This window comes from Plodia interpunctella, chromosome 13 (genome assembly GCF_027563975.2).
Source record: "Plodia interpunctella isolate USDA-ARS_2022_Savannah chromosome 13, ilPloInte3.2, whole genome shotgun sequence".
Lineage (NCBI taxonomy): Eukaryota > Metazoa > Arthropoda > Insecta > Lepidoptera > Pyralidae > Plodia > Plodia interpunctella.
The window spans coordinates 5,043,192-5,061,718 of record NC_071306.1 but is presented as its reverse complement, the minus strand read 5'-3'; the positions used below and the strand labels follow the sequence as shown (position 1 = coordinate 5,061,718).

Genomic DNA, 18,527 nt, shown 5'->3' with positions numbered 1-18,527 from the left:
AATCTTTGGAATTAAGTGCATCATACCGTCCAATTATTGTGATATCATAATGGAACTTGTTACGAAATCTATTTTTACCAGGTTAGTAATACATACTTAATTATTTCGAATACAAAACTAATTTGTATCTAGTCTACCTTTTTATTTCTCCTACTACTACAGTTGCGCTGTTACCTAGTCACACTAGCGACTGTATCGATCAGCGATGGAACAAAAGGGACATCGCTATAGCTCCCCTCTGCTCTATTTGTCCGCATATACGTGAAAACGCAGCCTTTATTTACTGCGTCCCTCCGCAAATAAAAACTTCCGCCTTATATTTTGCAAATAACATAGGATGTGAAATAAAATTTTCGTGAAAATGTAGTGAATTTAGATATCCAATCGAAAAGTGTCCTTATTGGTGAGTAACAACTATGTTATATTATATTTTCCATTTTTTTACGTACCTATTTGTTTTTTGCATCCCAATATGCTTATTTAGTTTGTATTTATTATTTTACTAATTTTGTATTATTGTCACATACAAATTATCATCATCATTATCCCCTAAATATATTAATATGTATAATAAATAAATATAGAGCACAGAGCTTTGATCTAACGACACAGAGGTAAAGTTTAGAGCAACAACATCGACAGAGGTTTTCTATAAAATTATTTTTTATTTTTCTGTCTGTTTAATCCTCGCGTGTTTTCGGTTAACGGCTATGTGCAAATAAATATAACGATTGTATCATCCGAAGGGCACGCAGCCAGGGGTGCTCGTAAATTCAATATAGATCCTTTATAGATATTCGGTTCTGATTTTATGCCTGACATCAACCCTCATCTCGCTGTCTATCAGCTGATACCAATTTAGTCGCCTCGTACGACATCCCCTGGAGGTTATGGAGTGGTAGGTTAGGATACTACAGAGTATTATTAAATCTGTGTCTAGGGGTTACTAAAGTGAACCTATGCAAACGTTTTTAGAGTTTTAAATAGGAATAATATCTAATAAAAAAACATTTCTTCAGCTAATTCAAAATGGCAAACGAACCTTGTTGGTTCGCCTGGAGCAATAAATTATTCAACTCGCTGGGATTCTTCATGATAAACGGTGAAGCGTGTTGCTCTCGCTGGATGATCGGCTTGATGTTGCTGGTGCCACTGGCCGCCGCCTCCGCCAGCTACTGCGCCGTTCCCGCTGTCGTACTGCTAGCTGCATTCATGGCTACAGCCGGTAAGTGTTCACATGGATGCATTTCTTGTTATCTGTCGCAGTGAGACGCAGCTACTCATCACAGTGTGTCATTGTGATGCGATGAAAATCACACCGCAATGTAATTGGTTACCTGCGACTCGCACCGAGAGCGGTATCAATAGTGAAATCTGAAGCAACTCCACAATAAGCCTTGGCACGACCTGGCGCGGTGAGCGGCGCGTCGAGCGATGCGTCCATCCATCAGTCCATTCGACGAGCCTACTGCTTACTATCTGGTGACGTTCCTAGGTTTTGTATATAGAATACTGACTAGGTTTGAAAACTGACTTTAACTATTTTTTGCAGTTTTCACGTGTAAGGACTTAAAAAAATTGGCAGAAATTCTCCCACCCTCAAAAACTGTAAGAGGCAGGCGCGAGAGAAACCTCCGCTCCTTCGCAGACTTCATGACGATGTGGCTATATTTTCTGTCGCACTTAGTGGCCGTAGCGATCAGTGCCAGGATGCTCAGCGGCACGGCCGACTATATAACTGGAGGAAGAACGAGAAGATGGCTGTTTGGGTACGAGACGCGGTCTCTAGGGGAGCCCTGGCCTGACGTGCTGGGTGTCACGGTTGTCATTATTGCCTGTGGCATGTTCATGTGTGGCCTAGAGGTAACCTATTTCTATTTATACAGTGCAATACAATACGATGATTTAAAATTTATGCGTAACTAACGACCCGTCCCGGCTTCGCTCGGGTAAAACTGTAATAAATTATACAACAAAACGTTCCTCAAGAGTCACACTATGCTTTAAAAAACCTGCATCAAAATTTATTGCGTAGTTTTAAAGATCCAAGCATATAAAAAGAATGCATGTATAATGCTTTGATTTTGACATACCTAATACTTTCATATTCCTGTGTAAGTAGGTACTACATAATCACTACATTATAAAACCTACAAATAGCTCTCTTCACTGCACGATATACATCCATCCTCACAACATGCCCGGCCGGGTCGGCGAAGTCGCTTTGCGTTATACTCGCCCATAATATTAGGCTCACGGACTAGTTCTAATTCGGCATTGCGCTGCTGTACTTTCTCAATATGCCCAATGCCCAGCATCTTGCGAAATATAGGTACCTATATTCCTTTCCCCTACGAGAAGCCATCTCGGGACGGTTGGACATAACCAATAGCTAGAAAATGTTCATTGGAAAGTCCATTTTTATTATATTATTTGGTTATTTATTTATTTTTCTTATTGCAGGAAAGTGTGATATTCACCTACATGTTGCTATTTATCATATATGCCTTGAGTCAATTTTTTGCCATCATTGGACTGTTACATTTTGACATTGCGAAAATAAATCTAACGATACCAATAACTGCTTATGAGGTAAGTGCGTATACACGAAGTACAGTCGATACCTACCTACCAAAAAAATATTGCAAACTAGCTGTTACCCGCAGCGCCGCCTGCGGTAGCCTATGTTTGACCTCAAGTCATTAATTGAGACATTAATTAAGTAATCTTTTCTAAATTTCATCAAAATCGGTTTCTGTGATAAAGCTTGACAGACAGACAGACTTTCGCATTTATGAGTATATTTTTCTCCATTACTGTCGCATATAAACCCCCTTGCAAGTAGCTTGACTTGATATGCTATTGACTGTACAAATATTAAAAACAATTTAAAATAGGCCAGTTTTAATCACACGTTTTTTTATACAGTTATTTGCAGCAGGTGCACCAATTTCATACTCCTTCGGCGTGATTTTGACTCCTAAAGAGAAACAAAATGTAAAGAAGAGTTTATTACTGAAAGTGGCCGCGCCGATGGTGGTTTTCTCAGGAATGTCTTTTACCTACGCCAATATGATGTACGGGTAAACATTTTGCATGTATTTTTTAATAGTTAAAAAGAAATCCATGTTATTTATATTTTAAATACAAAGTCCTCTGTCTGTCGGATAAACGTTGGACCGATTTCGATGATATGATCAAACATTGGTTGGTTACTTTGTTTCAATAAGCTATTTGAAAAAACAAAATAGCCTATGTATGACCCAAAGATCATAAATGGGGGGTGAAGTTTGTATGTAATTATTTTCATGCCTTTTTTTACCTAGGTCGATTATTCCCATTGAAGACCCGTTCAACCGAGTCGACGCATCTGTGCTACCGATGGCCTTAATGGGAGACACGTACACCCCCTATTTATTTCGGGCCCTTGCTGCGATCACAGTGGCAGGGGTGGGCCTCGGGCTCACTGAACTGTGTCCTCTGCTGTTCTCGGTGTTGGTGACACTAGCATCTCCCGAGTGGAAAGTGCTCACGAGGTCGATGACGTATGAGAGCACCACAACTGGAAGTCCCGTGTTGGCTGTGTTTACTGCAGGTTAGTTTGTTTGCTTCTCTTCTCTATAAAAACATATACTAAAATATTGTATTAATAAATAAGTTATTTTACGAGGCGCTATTAATTGAAAATGACTATCATAAGACTACCTATGTATAGCCTAAATGATTAAAAAAAAGTAAAATGTACTTAGTCTACGTTACGAATCTCAAATACTACTTTATAGTAAGTAATTTTCTATTGTTTTTACAAATATTCTGTTATGTAATATGTATATGTAAATAAATTTCGATTAGACAATAGAGATCCACAATATAGATAGACAATCCACATTCCTTTACAGCCTAAGGAGTGAAAAGTAATCAAATTCTTAATAAAATTTTCTTATCAGCAAAAGTACATTATCTCGATGCTTAAATTAACCAGATTAAATTCCACACTCCCACCTACATCGACTTACCAACAGTAACCTCCCCAGGGCCCGGGGATCCTAGAGTACCTACATCTACATATTGTAATGACAATTTCTTTGTGTTCATTAGATTTAGTTAGGTACTCACCATAGGTACTTATTGATTGCATACATAACTACATCGCTGCTTATTCATTTCATCATATGTCAAAAGTAATACGTTCTCGTATAAGTTTAATAAACTACAAATAATGTTGCAATAAGTTCAAGTACGTTTTGAATTACCTAGCACTTGACGAGTTACGCCATAGAACCTTTTGCCTTTGCCCATCCGCACATTGCCCCAAGGTCTCCCACAAACCGATAATGAACGATCGCTGTAAGTGACTCCAACCACTTCATCCAAGATTGCTGGAAGCTATGTAATAATCTTTACGGTTTTCTTAATGAGCCTTTAACATTCACTTTGTGTAGTGTCGTCAAAACTATTTGATTCCGGCACTATTTTGTTATACATTATCACGTCTTTATCCCTTACGGGGTGGATAGAGCCCAAGTTGCGAAACTCGAAGGCCACATTTAACTGTATGGCGGGCTTGTTGATTCATAGAATTGTAGATTCTTCTTATAGCCTATGAGAAAAATCTACAATTTATAGCCACCTTAACATACACATTACCTACTTACACGTTGTCCCACCGCAAGTAGGTACCTAAAACCCACCAGGGGAATAATCCTTCTGAATCGACGGATTTTTTACCGTATAGCCACTGTGCCCTACTGTGCTAATGTGGATCTGCCTACGATATTTTACTAATAGATACCTAAAGAAAAAGTAAAAATTTGTTCTCTAATACAGTGATCTGGAGCAGAGCATATGCATGGACTTCCTGTCCTACCAAGGGTATTATGACTACGTAGGATTGAACACTGCAAAAACACCTGCTTGGATTGATAAATTAATTTACTATTTCTAGGAAGTTTGGCGGCAATCCTAGCGTTCGCGTGTCCGCTCTCGCACATGGTCACCCTGATGAATGCGAGCCACCTGCTGGGCATCGCGGTGCAGGCGCTGCACTTCACCATCATGAGGTGCGAGCCCACAGCTGAGCAGAAGGAAGCCGGCGGTATGTACTCAACCTAAACTTATCAAGCGTTAGCGTAACACATCACATGCATGGAAAACGAGTGTAACCATAAAAAAATTGTTGTCCATGCATTTGATGAGAGGTCACTTCTTTCCATAATTGTATTTTAATCCCTATAAATGTGTGCCTAAACTCAATTATGATTTTATTTACAGATGTGGAATACAAACGATTAGGCATACAAGGACCATCAAGATCAAAATCTGGCCTGAAAAATAAACATGGCCTCTGGTTCATTCCTTCAGCAATTCGTCATACAAAGACTTTGGAAAGCATAAAATCAAAAGTAACAACAAAAGGTTTGTAAATAGTCATGATAAAGAAATTATTAAGAAATATCTACTTAGTTGAACCGATATATTGACATGGAAAAGAACTTTTTTTAGATCTAACTTAGCCTATGATTAGTTAGTAGAGACCTTCGTAGTTAGATCTAGGTAATTATTAGCTATCCTCTTATAGTATATACCTTCGCAGAAACCGAGGAACGCGAATGTTTACTGTTGGACGAGTATGCTGGATGTCCCACTGAAGAACTGGACCAGGTGACGAGCTGCAGCAGCGGCCTTCGAGAGGCTTCCACCGAGATAGTGGACGTGGCTTCAGACGGCGAAGCCAGCGAGCCGGAGATGTCCTCAGGAGACGACTCCACTGACATCGACGCGGTGGTGAAGGAGTATAGGGATAGTATTCAGGTATAACTGTAACAGGCTATATTGTAATCAAATTACAATATAGCCTGTTACAGATGCCAGTGTGTTAGCAATGTAAAAAGAAATTTGAAGAACATACTACCTTGTAAGAACACATATGAAGAATGATAGCATAATGCTACATGGGGGCACTAATCCAACAACGACGTAGGTATTTTTTTAAATACCTAGTATTGTGGGCAACGAGCATGTGGTAGCTATGTCTGATGGTAAGCAAACACCTCAGCCCATGGAAACCGGCAAGACTATGCGGGTCACCGGTGCGTTGCCGGATTTTTTTGACTCATTGACTTTTTTTAGTCTTAGTAAAAAAACACTAACGATAAAAGGTGCAGGTGCAGGTGCATCCTCAGGCCTGCCTGCAGGCCTTATATAGCTATTAGTAGCTACAGTGAGTGAATTCATACTAATTAAATCATGCAGGTGGTGACAGCGCCTCCTGAAGCGAAAGCGCCGGCGCTTCCGAGCGTCCGCGGCTGCCGCTGGTCTGCTGCCGGCGTTGCCGTGCAACTGGTAGCCGGCGTGCTCATAGCCGTAGCCTTGTGCAATGACGACATTAAAGTTTACTTGTTTTCCACTGGAATACCCTGTGAGTACTGCCAACTTGCATGTTCTTCTATCTATCCTTTTACAAAGAAAGAAAATACTAGGATAAGAAATTTTCAGAAGCTAAATGAAATTAATGATAATCATAAACCAATCGAATAATTTATATAGACAAAGATATTTGATTTATCTCGCCCGCGGGGCCCTATCTAAATCTATGGATAAAGCTTTTTTGTCGGGTTATCCTACAATTTTATTACAATTCCTCTACTCTTGACTAAAAATTATTTCCTTTACACATGTTACCTTTTTCTTTATTTTCAGTATGGCTTTGCGGTACATTTATATCGATGTGGCAGCCAGCTCACAGCCTGAGCATGAGGAAGACTCAATCGCTGGAGGGCCCCATCACACTACTCATGGCTGTGTTGTTCCTCACCCCCTTGTTGTTGGACTCGTGGCCCGCCATCACGCTGTTTGCTGGAGCGGGTAACGGATAATTACTTTGTCTCTCTCTCATCCTAGCGTGTTACATGTCGCATTCCACTTTGTTGTCCATATTTAGGAATGCTATTAATGCCTATTAGCTACCAAGACTGTTATTTGCCTTTAATAGCCTTTTAAAACAACCACGGGAGTTGGCAGAAGCCACTTGCCTGAACTACGCGTACGGGAGGAAATAGCAGGAACTCTAATGAGTACTATATGTATATTTTATCCATTTCATTTGAAGGCGTACTTGATCACTCTAGCAATGCACAGGTCTAAGGTAAAATGTTCGCGAAAAAACACATAGACCCAATGGCGAAGATCGAACAACAACTAAGAGTTTCTTTCTTTCTTACGTAGAGCTTCGTAGATCATACAACGAACGTTTCAATAAAAAGATGAAATTATTTTCAGGAATCGTTATATACGCGCGTTGCGATAGATGGTGCGGAGACTTGGCCGTGCAGCAAGCCCGTTCCACCATGGAGAAGCGGAAACTGCGGACTGTGGCCGCGGTGCCCCTCACTGCTTCACGTTTAGCCCACATAGACAGTGTCTATATCACCAGGTACGTACATTTTATGGTCACATTCATGAACTAACAATACTGTATTGTCTTGGAGAAGCGGAAATTGCACTCTGTGGCCGTGGTGGCCCTCACTAGTTCACGTTTGGCCCACATAGACAGTGTCAACCAAGGTCAACCTATATCTATCACCGGAGTTGCAACTAGCTGCAATCTTCGACGGAATCGTTAAAAAGCTTACCTACTGATTAAGCAACGTTTCAAAGTGATGCGGCGGTGGTCCAGTGTGAGGTTAGATTCCTAATCACGTCAGATAAGTTTCCATCATGGTTTCTATATCAATCTGACTTGAATTTCACATTTCAGATGACATGAAGATGACTCGGATACGAGTCTGGACAATCTCTTAGACGCTGAGGAGGAGATGGAGCTTGACGATGAATAAATAATAAGATTTTTTTTAAAATCAACTCACTATCATATGATCATAAATCATTTTCACATTTGAGAAAATTCGTTAGCGCGCTAGTAGTCTTATTATATGTAGGTGTCAAGAAAACAGAGTTGTCGTTGTCAGAGTTGCCAACTGGAAAGTTATCTTCAACTGATGTATTTTAGCAGGTTTTACTTCAATTGTTAAGTGTGAAAATTTTAAAAACTGTCCTCCAGCATCAAAATAGTGCTTTGTCTAGGATTCAATATGATTCAATTAAGATATCGATTCTTATAATAAAAGAGTAAAAACAGTCGTTGTACCACAAATAGAAAAAGATCAAATGTCCGTAAGTTGAAACAAATAAATTATATTAAGTAGATTATGAAATATGTTTCAATATCTGTATGTACGCCACAGACCGTTTAACTAAATGGTCTGTGATGCACACCAATCTTCGGTATCGTGGGATTTCAACGAAATTTCGTGCACTGATTAAGTACCTACCTTAGATTACAGAAATGTAATGGATACAATCACATAATAGTTTATAAATATTTGGCTGCAAATACAAAGCAAGCAGAGGTTTTCTTATAACTATGAACATGTCTTATAAGTTACATCTTCTATAAAATTAACATGTCTAGCGTCTATAACTATACACAACGTCCGTCCACTTCATAAACCATCGTCATTTCGCTGTCGTTAGGCACTGCTTGGCATGATGCTTGTTGATTCTAAATTATCTATAACTGGGTACACATAATCTTAAAAGTATGAAATTTAATGCTTATGCACATAAATGCCTTATATAGATAGGGGAAAGGTCAAAATGACCATATTACGAATAAATAAATCTTAGCGATTAAATCGGCCTAAGTGATTTTAAGGTAATGAAGAAAATCAATTTCAAAATAATTACTACAATAAGATTTTTTGGCGACTTGCAATAAAAGAACTGCTTTATAAAATATTGTTTTATTTCAACCCATTGTCAAACTCACTTTTCTAATAAATACATTTTATACAAGTCTTCGGCAGTTTTATCCTCAAAGTCTGAACTGAATTGAACCTCAATAACTTCTTTAAAACCTTCACTTGGCGTTGGATCCGTGTATTTGTTTCTGCAACAAATCGTACAATTTTGATATGAATTGGAGATTGTTACAGTAATAAATTTATCAAATCTAATTAGCTGTCATTGAATTGGTCGGACTCACATTGCGTAGATCGGGAGCATGCGGGTTGCCAGATGATAAGCAAACACCGCAGCCCATGGACACCAGCAACCCGTTACTGGTCACCGGTGCATTGCCGACTTGAAAACTATACTCTTGTCTTAAATGGTACAAATATTTGGCGGTCCAGTCCTCCAAAAGTTAATAAGAAGTTTAAAGATTTTTTACAAATTCAACAAGAACGAAGTCGCGTACAACCGTTGACGAATGAAAAAATTCAACTCACTTGTAAGTATGAAACACAATATCATTGACAGGAACATGGTTGATTCGCATGAGCTCCCTGAATTTATTATTATGTTGCGCGTGCGTCTTTGTCACCGCCATTTTTGCACACCTACACTCCACCTTCATCTCTTTGGATAGTGAAACCCAACGAGCGCGCGACTCCACGTCTGGATTTGTACTGTCCACTATAACACTTTTTCCACTCTGAAAAAAAATATTTACATTTATTTAAAATATTCTAATACTCAACTAAAATAATAAATTGTTCAAAGTACAAATAATTTTTGACAGCAACCTGACCCGGTTTTGCACGGGGTCATTGTATCATGTATAAACCTTATACGCCGTCTGGAGTTTGCGCTGGCATCCCCAACCAGGAAATATAATAATGTTCTAAAACTTCAGGAATAAAAAATTTCTAAATGACATTGAAAACTACATTCAACAAGTAGTTATTGGACCTATTTTGATCTAACTTTCGAATTTTACATATAAACAATATTTATATGGTTATAACAAACATTTAAAGAGTATACTTACTTGTAATAGCAACTTAGCTTCAGCAGCGCACTTCTGCCATGTGCCAATGACATCACGACAAACAGCTACATACCGATGACCAGACTTCTTTTCAATTTGTTTTGATAAGAATGATTTGCCACTGCCAGGATAACCTACTAATACAAGTATCTGTAAACAAAACAAAGTTCAATTAGTTTAATTTCTCGATTTTACTACTGAACGAAATTTCATTACCTGACAAAGATTAAACACTTAAAACCTAGTGCATGTTTCATGTAATGTGCAGAAAAATAAATATAATTTCATTATTTTTCTAATGGTGCTACTTTAATAAACTTACCTCTTTTTCCTTGCTTATAAGTCTTTCATCAAATGGGTTTGGTAAAAGGTCTCTAGGACTAAATTCAGGTTTTAGCATAGGCACATTAGTTATGGAATGCCCTAAGAAAAACTGCTCTGGAGTAAAAAAACTTAGACCAATATTGACTGCCATCAATTTGTCTGCCATTGAATGATCTTTCTTTTTGCCTGGTGCCCAGTTTGCCGCCCTACCAGCTGCATCTCCACAATAGAAACTGTGCAACATGTCTACTGTAAGCCCATCATTTTTCTGAAATATAATTAACATTGTTTCTTCATTATTCTTTTAGTTAAAGTAAACTTAAATTTAAAAATGCATATCTAGAGACAATGGTACAGATGTAATGGTACCATGCCTTTACCTCTACCGGGTTACTTTTTCCCTACAGCTAAATGTCAATACATACAACTAATACATGATTAAAAATAAATTTTCATTTTCTTCAGCCTCTCAAATATTAAATAAACAATCCTATGACTATTTGAAAATGTTAGAAAAATGTTTTACCTTCTCTGTTAAAAATTTCCACATCCCAGTCAAAGGTTTCCTATAAATTCCTTTGCCAGTTGCTAGATAAACCTGTATTGGAACAGCCAATTTCTTAACTATATTTTCAATTTTCTTCTTGAAATCCTGTATTCGTACCCTCCCATTACCGATAGGAGCTTGATTGCTCAATATTACAATTTTAAATCCCTCCATATGCTTTTCCTTTAATTTTTGTGATACAGGTGGGAATGCTATTTGCCAATCACCCGTATCAACAGGGTGTACTTTTCCAGACTTTGGTTTGATTATAGTACCATCCATATCAAAAGCAGCAATTTTTGTACTGGATTTTAGTCCTTTAGATGTAAATATATATAGTTCACCTTTGTCTATTTCATCCCATGAATCATCCATAGCTTCTCTTAAATCAACTTTCAATTGTTTATTGGACTGAGTGCTGTCTTCTTGTTCAAGTTTCCTTTTACGAGGTACTTTTGTTTCAACATAATCTTCAGGTGGTGGATCAAACTCAATAATATGAATATAATTGTTCAACAATATTTCCAATCTAGATCCATGACCAACTCTATAACTCTCATTCCTTTTTAATGCAAATCCATCTAAGCCAGAAGGGTTAACTCCAAGTTGTTTAATTTCAACTAAACAGTTTGAACAGTCTGCTTTAAGCCAAACTAAAAAATTAACAAATTATTATAACACCTACTTCATTTTTTGAGTATTTAAAAAAAGGTGATCTTGACAAGTCTTTTTATTGGAATTTTAACCAATATAACTTAATTACATTTTTAAGACAATGCCAGCCTCATTCATATATAATAAATTGACATAAATGAAATTCCATTTTATTTGGTATTGTTGTTTATTATTGTATTGTTGTATATATATATATATATATATATATATATATATATATATATATATATATATATATATATATATATATATATATATATATATATATATATATATTGTTTATTATATTATTAGCTATTCTTTAAGTTATCATGTTGAAAATGCTAAAAGGCATCGTAAAATCAATTGTGGGTTTTGAATTAGGCTATTGGCTTTAAAATAGGTATTTTTCACGTGGAAATCTAAGCTTTGAAATAGATTTACTATTTTGACCAAATTAAACATAGCAAAGAAATATAAAAAATAATGTCTTATATTTTTTATACTTACTTTGTTGACGGGAGCAACTCTGATCCTTAATTTTTGTAGTTTTACTACGACCTACTAAAATCTCTTCGTTGTGACCCAACTTTATTGGATCATGCGAGTTCCGTAAACACCTCAATATACAGCTGCGAAGCATATTACACAAATAGCGTTAAATGTAATATAAGTATAACAAATTAAAAATGTAATGATATTGAAGAGGATATAATAAAATAGTTGGCATAAAATTGACAAATTTCAGAAATTTTATAGGTTTGTAAATATCTTGTAAATATATAAACATCTGACATTGACAATTTGCAACAGTGCTGCCAACCCATAAAAAACGAATGATGACAGTAGGCCGTAGGTGTAAAAAGCCCACTTCGTATAATGTCTCATGTCTTTCATTTCGCTGGAAGGTGCATACGTATAAGAAAGAGAATTGCGAACAACATATTAGAAATAGAAACGGGGCAAAGCATTAATATATAGTACGCCCCTCATCAAGTACCCATCGGTTTTACAACGCCAAATCCTTCGCTTTGGGGTCTTTATCTGATGGCCAAGTCGATCTATTTATTTAAAACCTAAATGAATGTAAATACACAAAAGCTTTACCGCCTTTTGCTATGTCGATTAAAACGTTTATTTTAGAGTACCCTATTAATCCTTTCATTAAGTACCTAAGCATTCATTTGTGAAAATATACAACAATGAAGCATATTCGGGTGCCGAAATATTGGGAAAAATCGTTTTCCATAAGATAAAAAACTTCGAAAATGATGAGATACGCCTCACGCTGTGAAATTTTCGATCCAGTATACGGTCGAAAAAAGCTCTGAACATTTCTCACGTGAAGACTATGGACTTCATACAGGTAAGTTCTTCAGTCAAAATCAATAAATATCAGTTTATGACCACAGTTGACCAAATTATGCAGAATATAACCTAAAATAGTGTTATTATTTTCAGGATAATCCACTAAATCCTTCTTTTTTCCTTTAAACTCGCACCACGATTACGTAGATGGTATTTTTGGTCGTAAATCTGCAACAATATTGGCGCTTTTTGCATCCATTGGCAATTTTTGTGTACCTTAGTTGTACCAGTACTGCCATCTACGCTGAGCTTTGCGTAATATATGCCCTATTAGTAGGCACTCGAGATAATTTGAGCAAAACATAGCAAATTGTCAATGTCAGATGTTCATTCATTTACAACTTGTTTACAACACAGTATGCATGTAATCAATCACACAAACACATCATGATGTAAGAACCATGGAATTAGTAGGTACGGTAGTCGTGATCGTGAATGATGTCACGTCGTGTCATTAATGAGTGTGTGAGATTCCGGAGATTCCATAAATTTAATACAGAGCGCTGTCCAATAATAGTAGTAGTGGATATTTATTTATTGTCACATTAAGTTGCACAATCCAGTTTCCTATAAACATTTCATTTTTCAAAAATCAAAATTTCCATTATAGCTTCTACATGGAAGAAAATTTTACAGAAAAATAAAATACAAATACAAACATGTTCGAAATATGGTGTATATTTATCTTCTACATACAAAATTCAGAGAATTATTGAATAAAGACTGACTAAGTTTACATTACTTATTACATCACTAGTTAAGACGCCTGGCAGTACGTTCACCCCAACTGTCAAAATCGTACACACCAACCAACGTAGCACGCTTTTTCCGTTATATCGGCGGTCTAGTAGTAGTAGGTAAAAATGCTACTACCTACCGTTTGTAGAGGTGAGTTTGTTTTGTTGAGTTGCGTGCGTGTGTGTGTAGGTAGACCGTGTAGACGTCACAGATAGACGTCTTGTTTTATTTCAGAAAAAAAAGTAGCTTTTAAATCAGAATATTGACTGAAACATTACTTGAAGAACTTGAAGTGCATCATAATATTCTGAAATCTTTTTTAGGATAGGTATTTAAGAATTCAGGTCCCATACTTAGTAAAAATTAAGGTTCGTAGAAACCACTGACGTGTTTTATTTTTGTTGGTTAAAAAATTTCAGTAAAAATATGTTTAATAATTTCAGGCGATAAATGCATTAATCATGCCTCTTACAAAGCGGAAAAGATTATCGGAAGATGAAAAATTAATAGAAAATGGAGAAACAGTAAATGAAATTGGACAGAGTGATATCAAGGGAGATGAATTAAATATTGCCGTTTTATTATTTTTGTACACTCTGCAAGGTATACCTTTAGGCCTCGCAGGAGCTGTACCAATGCTGCTCCAAAACAGAGGAATAACATACACCCAACAGGTAAAAATTTATTCAGTAATATAATGGCCAGCATTGTCACATTCTTTTTTGGTCAAAGCGGGATTTTGAAATGTAATGAGAAAAAAGCGGGATTATCCGGCAATATATATATTATAGATGTAATCCAGCTTTTTCATAATAAAAAAAAAGCACACACAATAGCCTACCTATTTTATAGATTTACCTGCAAAAGAATGCCCATGTCGTCTTTTTTGCTGTTGCTAGACCAAAAAAGAAGAACAGACTGTCCCATGCGGGACAATAAATTCTGGAGTAAAATTCCCTGTAATAAGCTATTTTGTGTGTAACTATGTAATGAAAATATATATATATTTTTTATACTGATAATTAAATTGTTATTACTCAAAATGACTTAGGTTTATAATTTCTAATTTTTGTTCACAGGCTGAATTTAGCTTTGTTAACTGGCCATTCAGTGTGAAATTGCTATGGGCTCCTATAGTAGATGCCATGTTTTGGCCAAAATTTGGAAGGCGAAAGACTTGGCTAGTACCAGTCCAGTACCTGATTGGAATAGTCATGATTATTATGTCAAGTAGTGTAACGGGATGGCTTGGTTCTGACACTGAAGCTCCATCTATGATGTACCTCACAATATCATTTCTTTTTCTCAACTTCTTGGCTGCTACTCAGGACATAGCTGTGGATGGATGGGCTCTGACTATGTTAAAAAGGTATATTTAAAAAACTATTTGTCGAGTTTTACATTTGTTGAAGTTTTCTTTATACCATTTTTTACCAATTGTTTTTTTTTTCAGGTGTAATGTAGGCCATGCATCTACATGTAACACAGTGGGTCAAACTGCAGGATTCTTCCTAGGTTATGTGTTGTTCTTGGCCCTGGAATCTCCATACTTCTGCAATAAATATTTAAGAAGTGAACCTATAGAAACTGGTTGGGTTACTCTTTCCAGTTTTCTGTTGTTTTGGGGCTGGATCTTCATTATAACAACAACACTTGTAGCTATCTTAAAGCATGAAGCGAATGAAGGGACTATAGAGGAGAATAGAGTTAAGGGAATGAGTGACATTGTCGATGCATACAAACAATTGTACACCATTGTTAAACTACCTGCTGTACGTACATTAGCACTGGTGTTATTCACTGCTAAGGTAAACATTATTACAAGTGTTTATAGAATACAATGGCTCACCCACATTACATATTATTTTATAATGTTAAATTTCTATCACATGTGTAAATTTCTAAGTCATTTTACTGTCCCTAATGCTGGAGATGAGCCATGACCCGCCATATTGATGAATTATAACAACTGCAAATTTAGACATTGGGTTGACCAATTACCATTGTAATCCCATTAAACAGCCATTTTTGCAGACAGAACATGAACTGGAAATGATATAATTCCAAATTCTAATTATACATTTACTATAAAAGAAAGAAATCTGATATTTACTATCCTTTCAGCTTGGATTTTGTGCCAGTGATGCTGTATCAGGTCTTAAGCTGGTGGAGGCAGGTGTACCTCGGGAAGACCTGGCTTTGTTGGCAGTACCTTTAGTACCAGTACAAATTCTAATGCCTGTGGTAAAGACATAATTTTTTAATTAGTCACTCCAACCTGTTTACAAGTTTTGTAAAAAATAATCATCTATATCAACATATATACAGTTGCTTTATATTACTTAACTGCTTATTGAACTTACATGTAGTAGAGTTGTTTAAAATTATTACTATACATTACATGCTGCAGCTCCACCTGCGTGCTATCACGTAGTTACGATGTGTGTGTGTGTGTGCTATGATGAATTATTGCTATCCCTTTCGTTTGCTATGAAAGCGAAACAGTACGACAGTCCATAGTAAGCTACGCGCAGCCTAACGCGTTAAGTCCAGCTGCAGCAACATCATAGTAAATATATAATATTACAGGACTCAAAATTTGTAATATGCCTATATACTGTATGAAGTGGCCATGTAATTAAATGAATAACAACAATCTACATATTATAATTATATTATGTTGGCTACAGGAGGTATAGCCAACTTAATGACATAAAGTCCCAGTTTTATAGACATGCAAGCAACTATAGTGTCAATTGCCATATAGATTTCTCTCTATTATGCTGTACATTCTACAATAAAATAAATCTAGATAAATATGAAATGACTTTTTATGCTTGTTCTATAGCTAGAAAGACTTCGCTTCGAGAGACAATAAAACATTAATATAGATAGCGATCCAACAAGTTTTTGTTGATTATAAAAAAATTAGATGTTTTAAACATGCCTACATACATCCAAGTACGCTTGACGACATAATCACTGATTCGCCCCGCTTATTGGACTGTAGTATAACTTAACACGGTTGAGTAATTATAGTGTACACATAGAATTTAGGAATTATAAGCACTAGCTGCTACTATCGTAATATACGTACCCCCTTAAAGTAAAAACCTACTTTAAAACATGTTTCGCTCGTTCTTTCAATGTGAAATATTGTAAGTGCGTTAAAGACAACAAATTTTAACTTAATCAGGTTTAAACTTTAAGGGGGATAGTATTTGTCTATGCTTCCTTTTTTTCTAGATATTAGCAAAGCACACTACAGGCCCAAGGCCGCTATCTCTATGGTTGCGGGCATTTCCCTTGCGGCTGTTCGTTGGACCACTTGCAGCGGGCCTGGTAGCCGTCACCCCCGCACTCCTGGGCGACTCCGGACCCTCATATTCATACTTATTCATGCTAATGACACTGTATATATTTCATCAGGTGAGTACGTAAAACACTTTGTAGCAAAAATATCAAAGAAAAACTCGCTTGTAATTTCCTTTCGCATGCTACTTTCTCATCAAACTTTAATATCCTTTTACTCAATAAAATAAAATTACACTTTTTTGTATGTCTCTTTAATTTATTCTTGTTTTTGTTGTGAGGTCAACATCATTTCCCATGTACCAACAGTGGTATGAGTAAATTTAGCTGTCTATGAAGGTTTGGCTTAGACTGAAATCGACCGAAAAAAACTGCTAGTAGTTTGTAGCTTTGTTAACTAATATATAAAGTTAAATTTGATATGATAAATGCCTGTGATGGTCTAATCAATTTCTGAATAACCACTTTGACTTTGAGATCAATTTCAAATGTTTACTTCTACTATAAAGATGTAAAACTGAATTATATTGATGACGGAATTTTACTTATTTTTGCAGACATGTTTATACTGCATGTTCGTGGCAGTGATGGCATTCTTCGCGAAAGTGTCGGATCCAGCCGTCGGCGGCACATACATGACGCTTCTAAACACTGTGTCCAATCTGGGGACCAACTGGCCTAACACCCTCGCGCTGTGGGCCATTGACCATCTGACTTTCAAGAAATGTTCCTTGGCTATTTTAAGAGATAACATGTGCTCGACGCAGCTGGAAACTGAGGTACCTAACATTATATTGCCCTTGTGTTAGCTATGCAGGATAGGATGTTTGGGATAAAAAGTGCCCTTTAATCTATGACAAGCTATACTTTATCCGTGTACCAATTTTTATCAAAATCATTATACCTATTATATAGAAACCTTATCTATTCGAAACAGGTTGAGTACACCTTTCGTAAAAAAAAAATATTATTCCTCTATAAATTTTACAAAAGCAAATGACACTTTCTATTCCGTATTGTTTCAGCACTGTAAAATGAATGGCGGGACGTGCGTCACGCGCATAGATGGTTTCTACATAGAGACGGCAATCTGTATCGTGGTCGGCTTCGTGTGGCTGCAGTGGGGCCGGCCCACCATCAATCGGCTGCAGCGGCTGCCCGCCACCGCTTGGCAAATCAACAGATTCAACAGATAAGACTGACCTACATTCCGTTACATCTATGGCTCAATCAGGGAAATACAATAAGAAACACTTGATTTCGTTTTTATTTGTTATTTACTTTTATTGACCAATAATAACTTTGTGACGTTCCACGAGAAAAGGTACCTTTGGCTTAAATTTGGAATGGTCTGAAAAATTTTAATAAAGGCCGTGGAAATGTCAGGAAATACTTTTGTACATTTGTTGCGACACCCTGTTTTTCTCGTGAAATGTCACATGATATTTATGCAAAAAATTGACTTTTAAACCGTAGGGTAAAATGAAGCCTATTAATATCTATTGTCACTCCATCTCGTACCTATTCTACTTTAGAGGGCTCTATCTCTCAAACGATAATAGATAGATACTAAATGTCTTTTTTTAAGCTAAGGATTGATGCTAAAATCAATGCATAATCAAATTATGTTCTTGTTACTTAAGTAAACAAAATTCAAGTGGATTATTTTTTCCATGCCATATATTTTATGTAATATCTTCATCTGATCGTATGAATTTATACAAATGAAATATAAGATATTAGATTTTTATATTT

The 18,527-nt window shown here is 36.4% G+C and overlaps 3 protein-coding genes across 4 annotated transcripts; 2 read left to right on the top strand and 1 right to left on the bottom strand.

The window, feature by feature from the left end:
• The first annotated feature begins 222 nt into the window (after window positions 1-222).
• Window positions 223-8,788, top strand: tadr (torn and diminished rhabdomeres). 2 transcript variants are annotated; one of them, XM_053753884.1, is made up of 13 exons: window positions 223-403; window positions 1,020-1,225; window positions 1,553-1,863; window positions 2,464-2,592; window positions 2,929-3,083; window positions 3,327-3,595; window positions 4,946-5,095; window positions 5,272-5,415; window positions 5,594-5,811; window positions 6,253-6,418; window positions 6,700-6,864; window positions 7,279-7,432; window positions 7,757-8,788. In XM_053753884.1, the coding sequence occupies exons 2-13, from the start codon at window positions 1,030-1,032 to the stop codon at window positions 7,758-7,760; spliced, it is 2,061 nt and encodes a 686-aa protein (XP_053609859.1). In that variant the 5' UTR covers window positions 223-403; window positions 1,020-1,029; the 3' UTR covers window positions 7,761-8,788. The 2 variants fall into 2 exon arrangements, with proteins under 2 accessions (XP_053609859.1, XP_053609860.1); XM_053753885.1 differs by having other exon boundaries at window positions 225-403; window positions 2,929-3,077.
• On the bottom strand, window positions 8,786-12,168 carry PNKP (Polynucleotide kinase 3'-phosphatase). The gene is made up of 6 exons (XM_053753886.1): window positions 11,865-12,168; window positions 10,680-11,353; window positions 10,152-10,421; window positions 9,830-9,979; window positions 9,288-9,493; window positions 8,786-8,947 (listed from the first exon to the last, which is right to left on the bottom strand). The coding sequence occupies exons 1-6, from the start codon at window positions 11,995-11,997 to the stop codon at window positions 8,824-8,826; spliced, it is 1,557 nt and encodes a 518-aa protein (XP_053609861.1). The 5' UTR covers window positions 11,998-12,168; the 3' UTR covers window positions 8,786-8,823.
• A 1,449-nt stretch (window positions 12,169-13,617) lies between these two features.
• On the top strand, window positions 13,618-18,030 carry LOC128674540 (uncharacterized protein). The gene is made up of 8 exons (XM_053753134.1): window positions 13,618-13,828; window positions 13,904-14,134; window positions 14,540-14,829; window positions 14,914-15,268; window positions 15,585-15,704; window positions 16,707-16,889; window positions 17,330-17,551; window positions 17,798-18,030. The coding sequence occupies exons 2-8, from the start codon at window positions 13,922-13,924 to the stop codon at window positions 17,966-17,968; spliced, it is 1,554 nt and encodes a 517-aa protein (XP_053609109.1). The 5' UTR covers window positions 13,618-13,828; window positions 13,904-13,921; the 3' UTR covers window positions 17,969-18,030.
• Window positions 18,031-18,527: the final 497 nt, after the last annotated feature.

Excerpts from the sequence above, each read along its gene's own strand:
- tadr (XM_053753884.1), top strand. The coding sequence starts at position 1,030 with ATGGCAAACGAACCTTGTTGGTTCGCCTGGAGCAATAAATTATTCAAC. Across the intron at positions 1,864-2,463 it reads TGTTCATGTGTGGCCTAGAG|GAAAGTGTGATATTCACCTA; the intron begins GTAACCTATTTC and ends TTCTTATTGCAG. Across the intron at positions 5,416-5,593 it reads ATCAAAAGTAACAACAAAAG|AAACCGAGGAACGCGAATGT; the intron begins GTTTGTAAATAG and ends ATACCTTCGCAG.
- PNKP (XM_053753886.1), bottom strand. The coding sequence starts at position 11,997 with ATGCTTCGCAGCTGTATATTGAGGTGTTTACGGAACTCGCATGATCCA. Across the intron at positions 11,354-11,864 it reads GAGTTGCTCCCGTCAACAAA|TTTGGCTTAAAGCAGACTGT; the intron begins GTAAGTATAAAA and ends TTAATTTTTTAG. Across the intron at positions 9,494-9,829 it reads AAGCTAAGTTGCTATTACAA|AGTGGAAAAAGTGTTATAGT; the intron begins GTAAGTATACTC and ends ATTTTTTTTCAG.
- LOC128674540 (XM_053753134.1), top strand. The coding sequence starts at position 13,922 with ATGCCTCTTACAAAGCGGAAAAGATTATCGGAAGATGAAAAATTAATA. Across the intron at positions 15,269-15,584 it reads TGGTGTTATTCACTGCTAAG|CTTGGATTTTGTGCCAGTGA; the intron begins GTAAACATTATT and ends CTATCCTTTCAG. Across the intron at positions 15,705-16,706 it reads TACAAATTCTAATGCCTGTG|ATATTAGCAAAGCACACTAC; the intron begins GTAAAGACATAA and ends CTTTTTTTCTAG.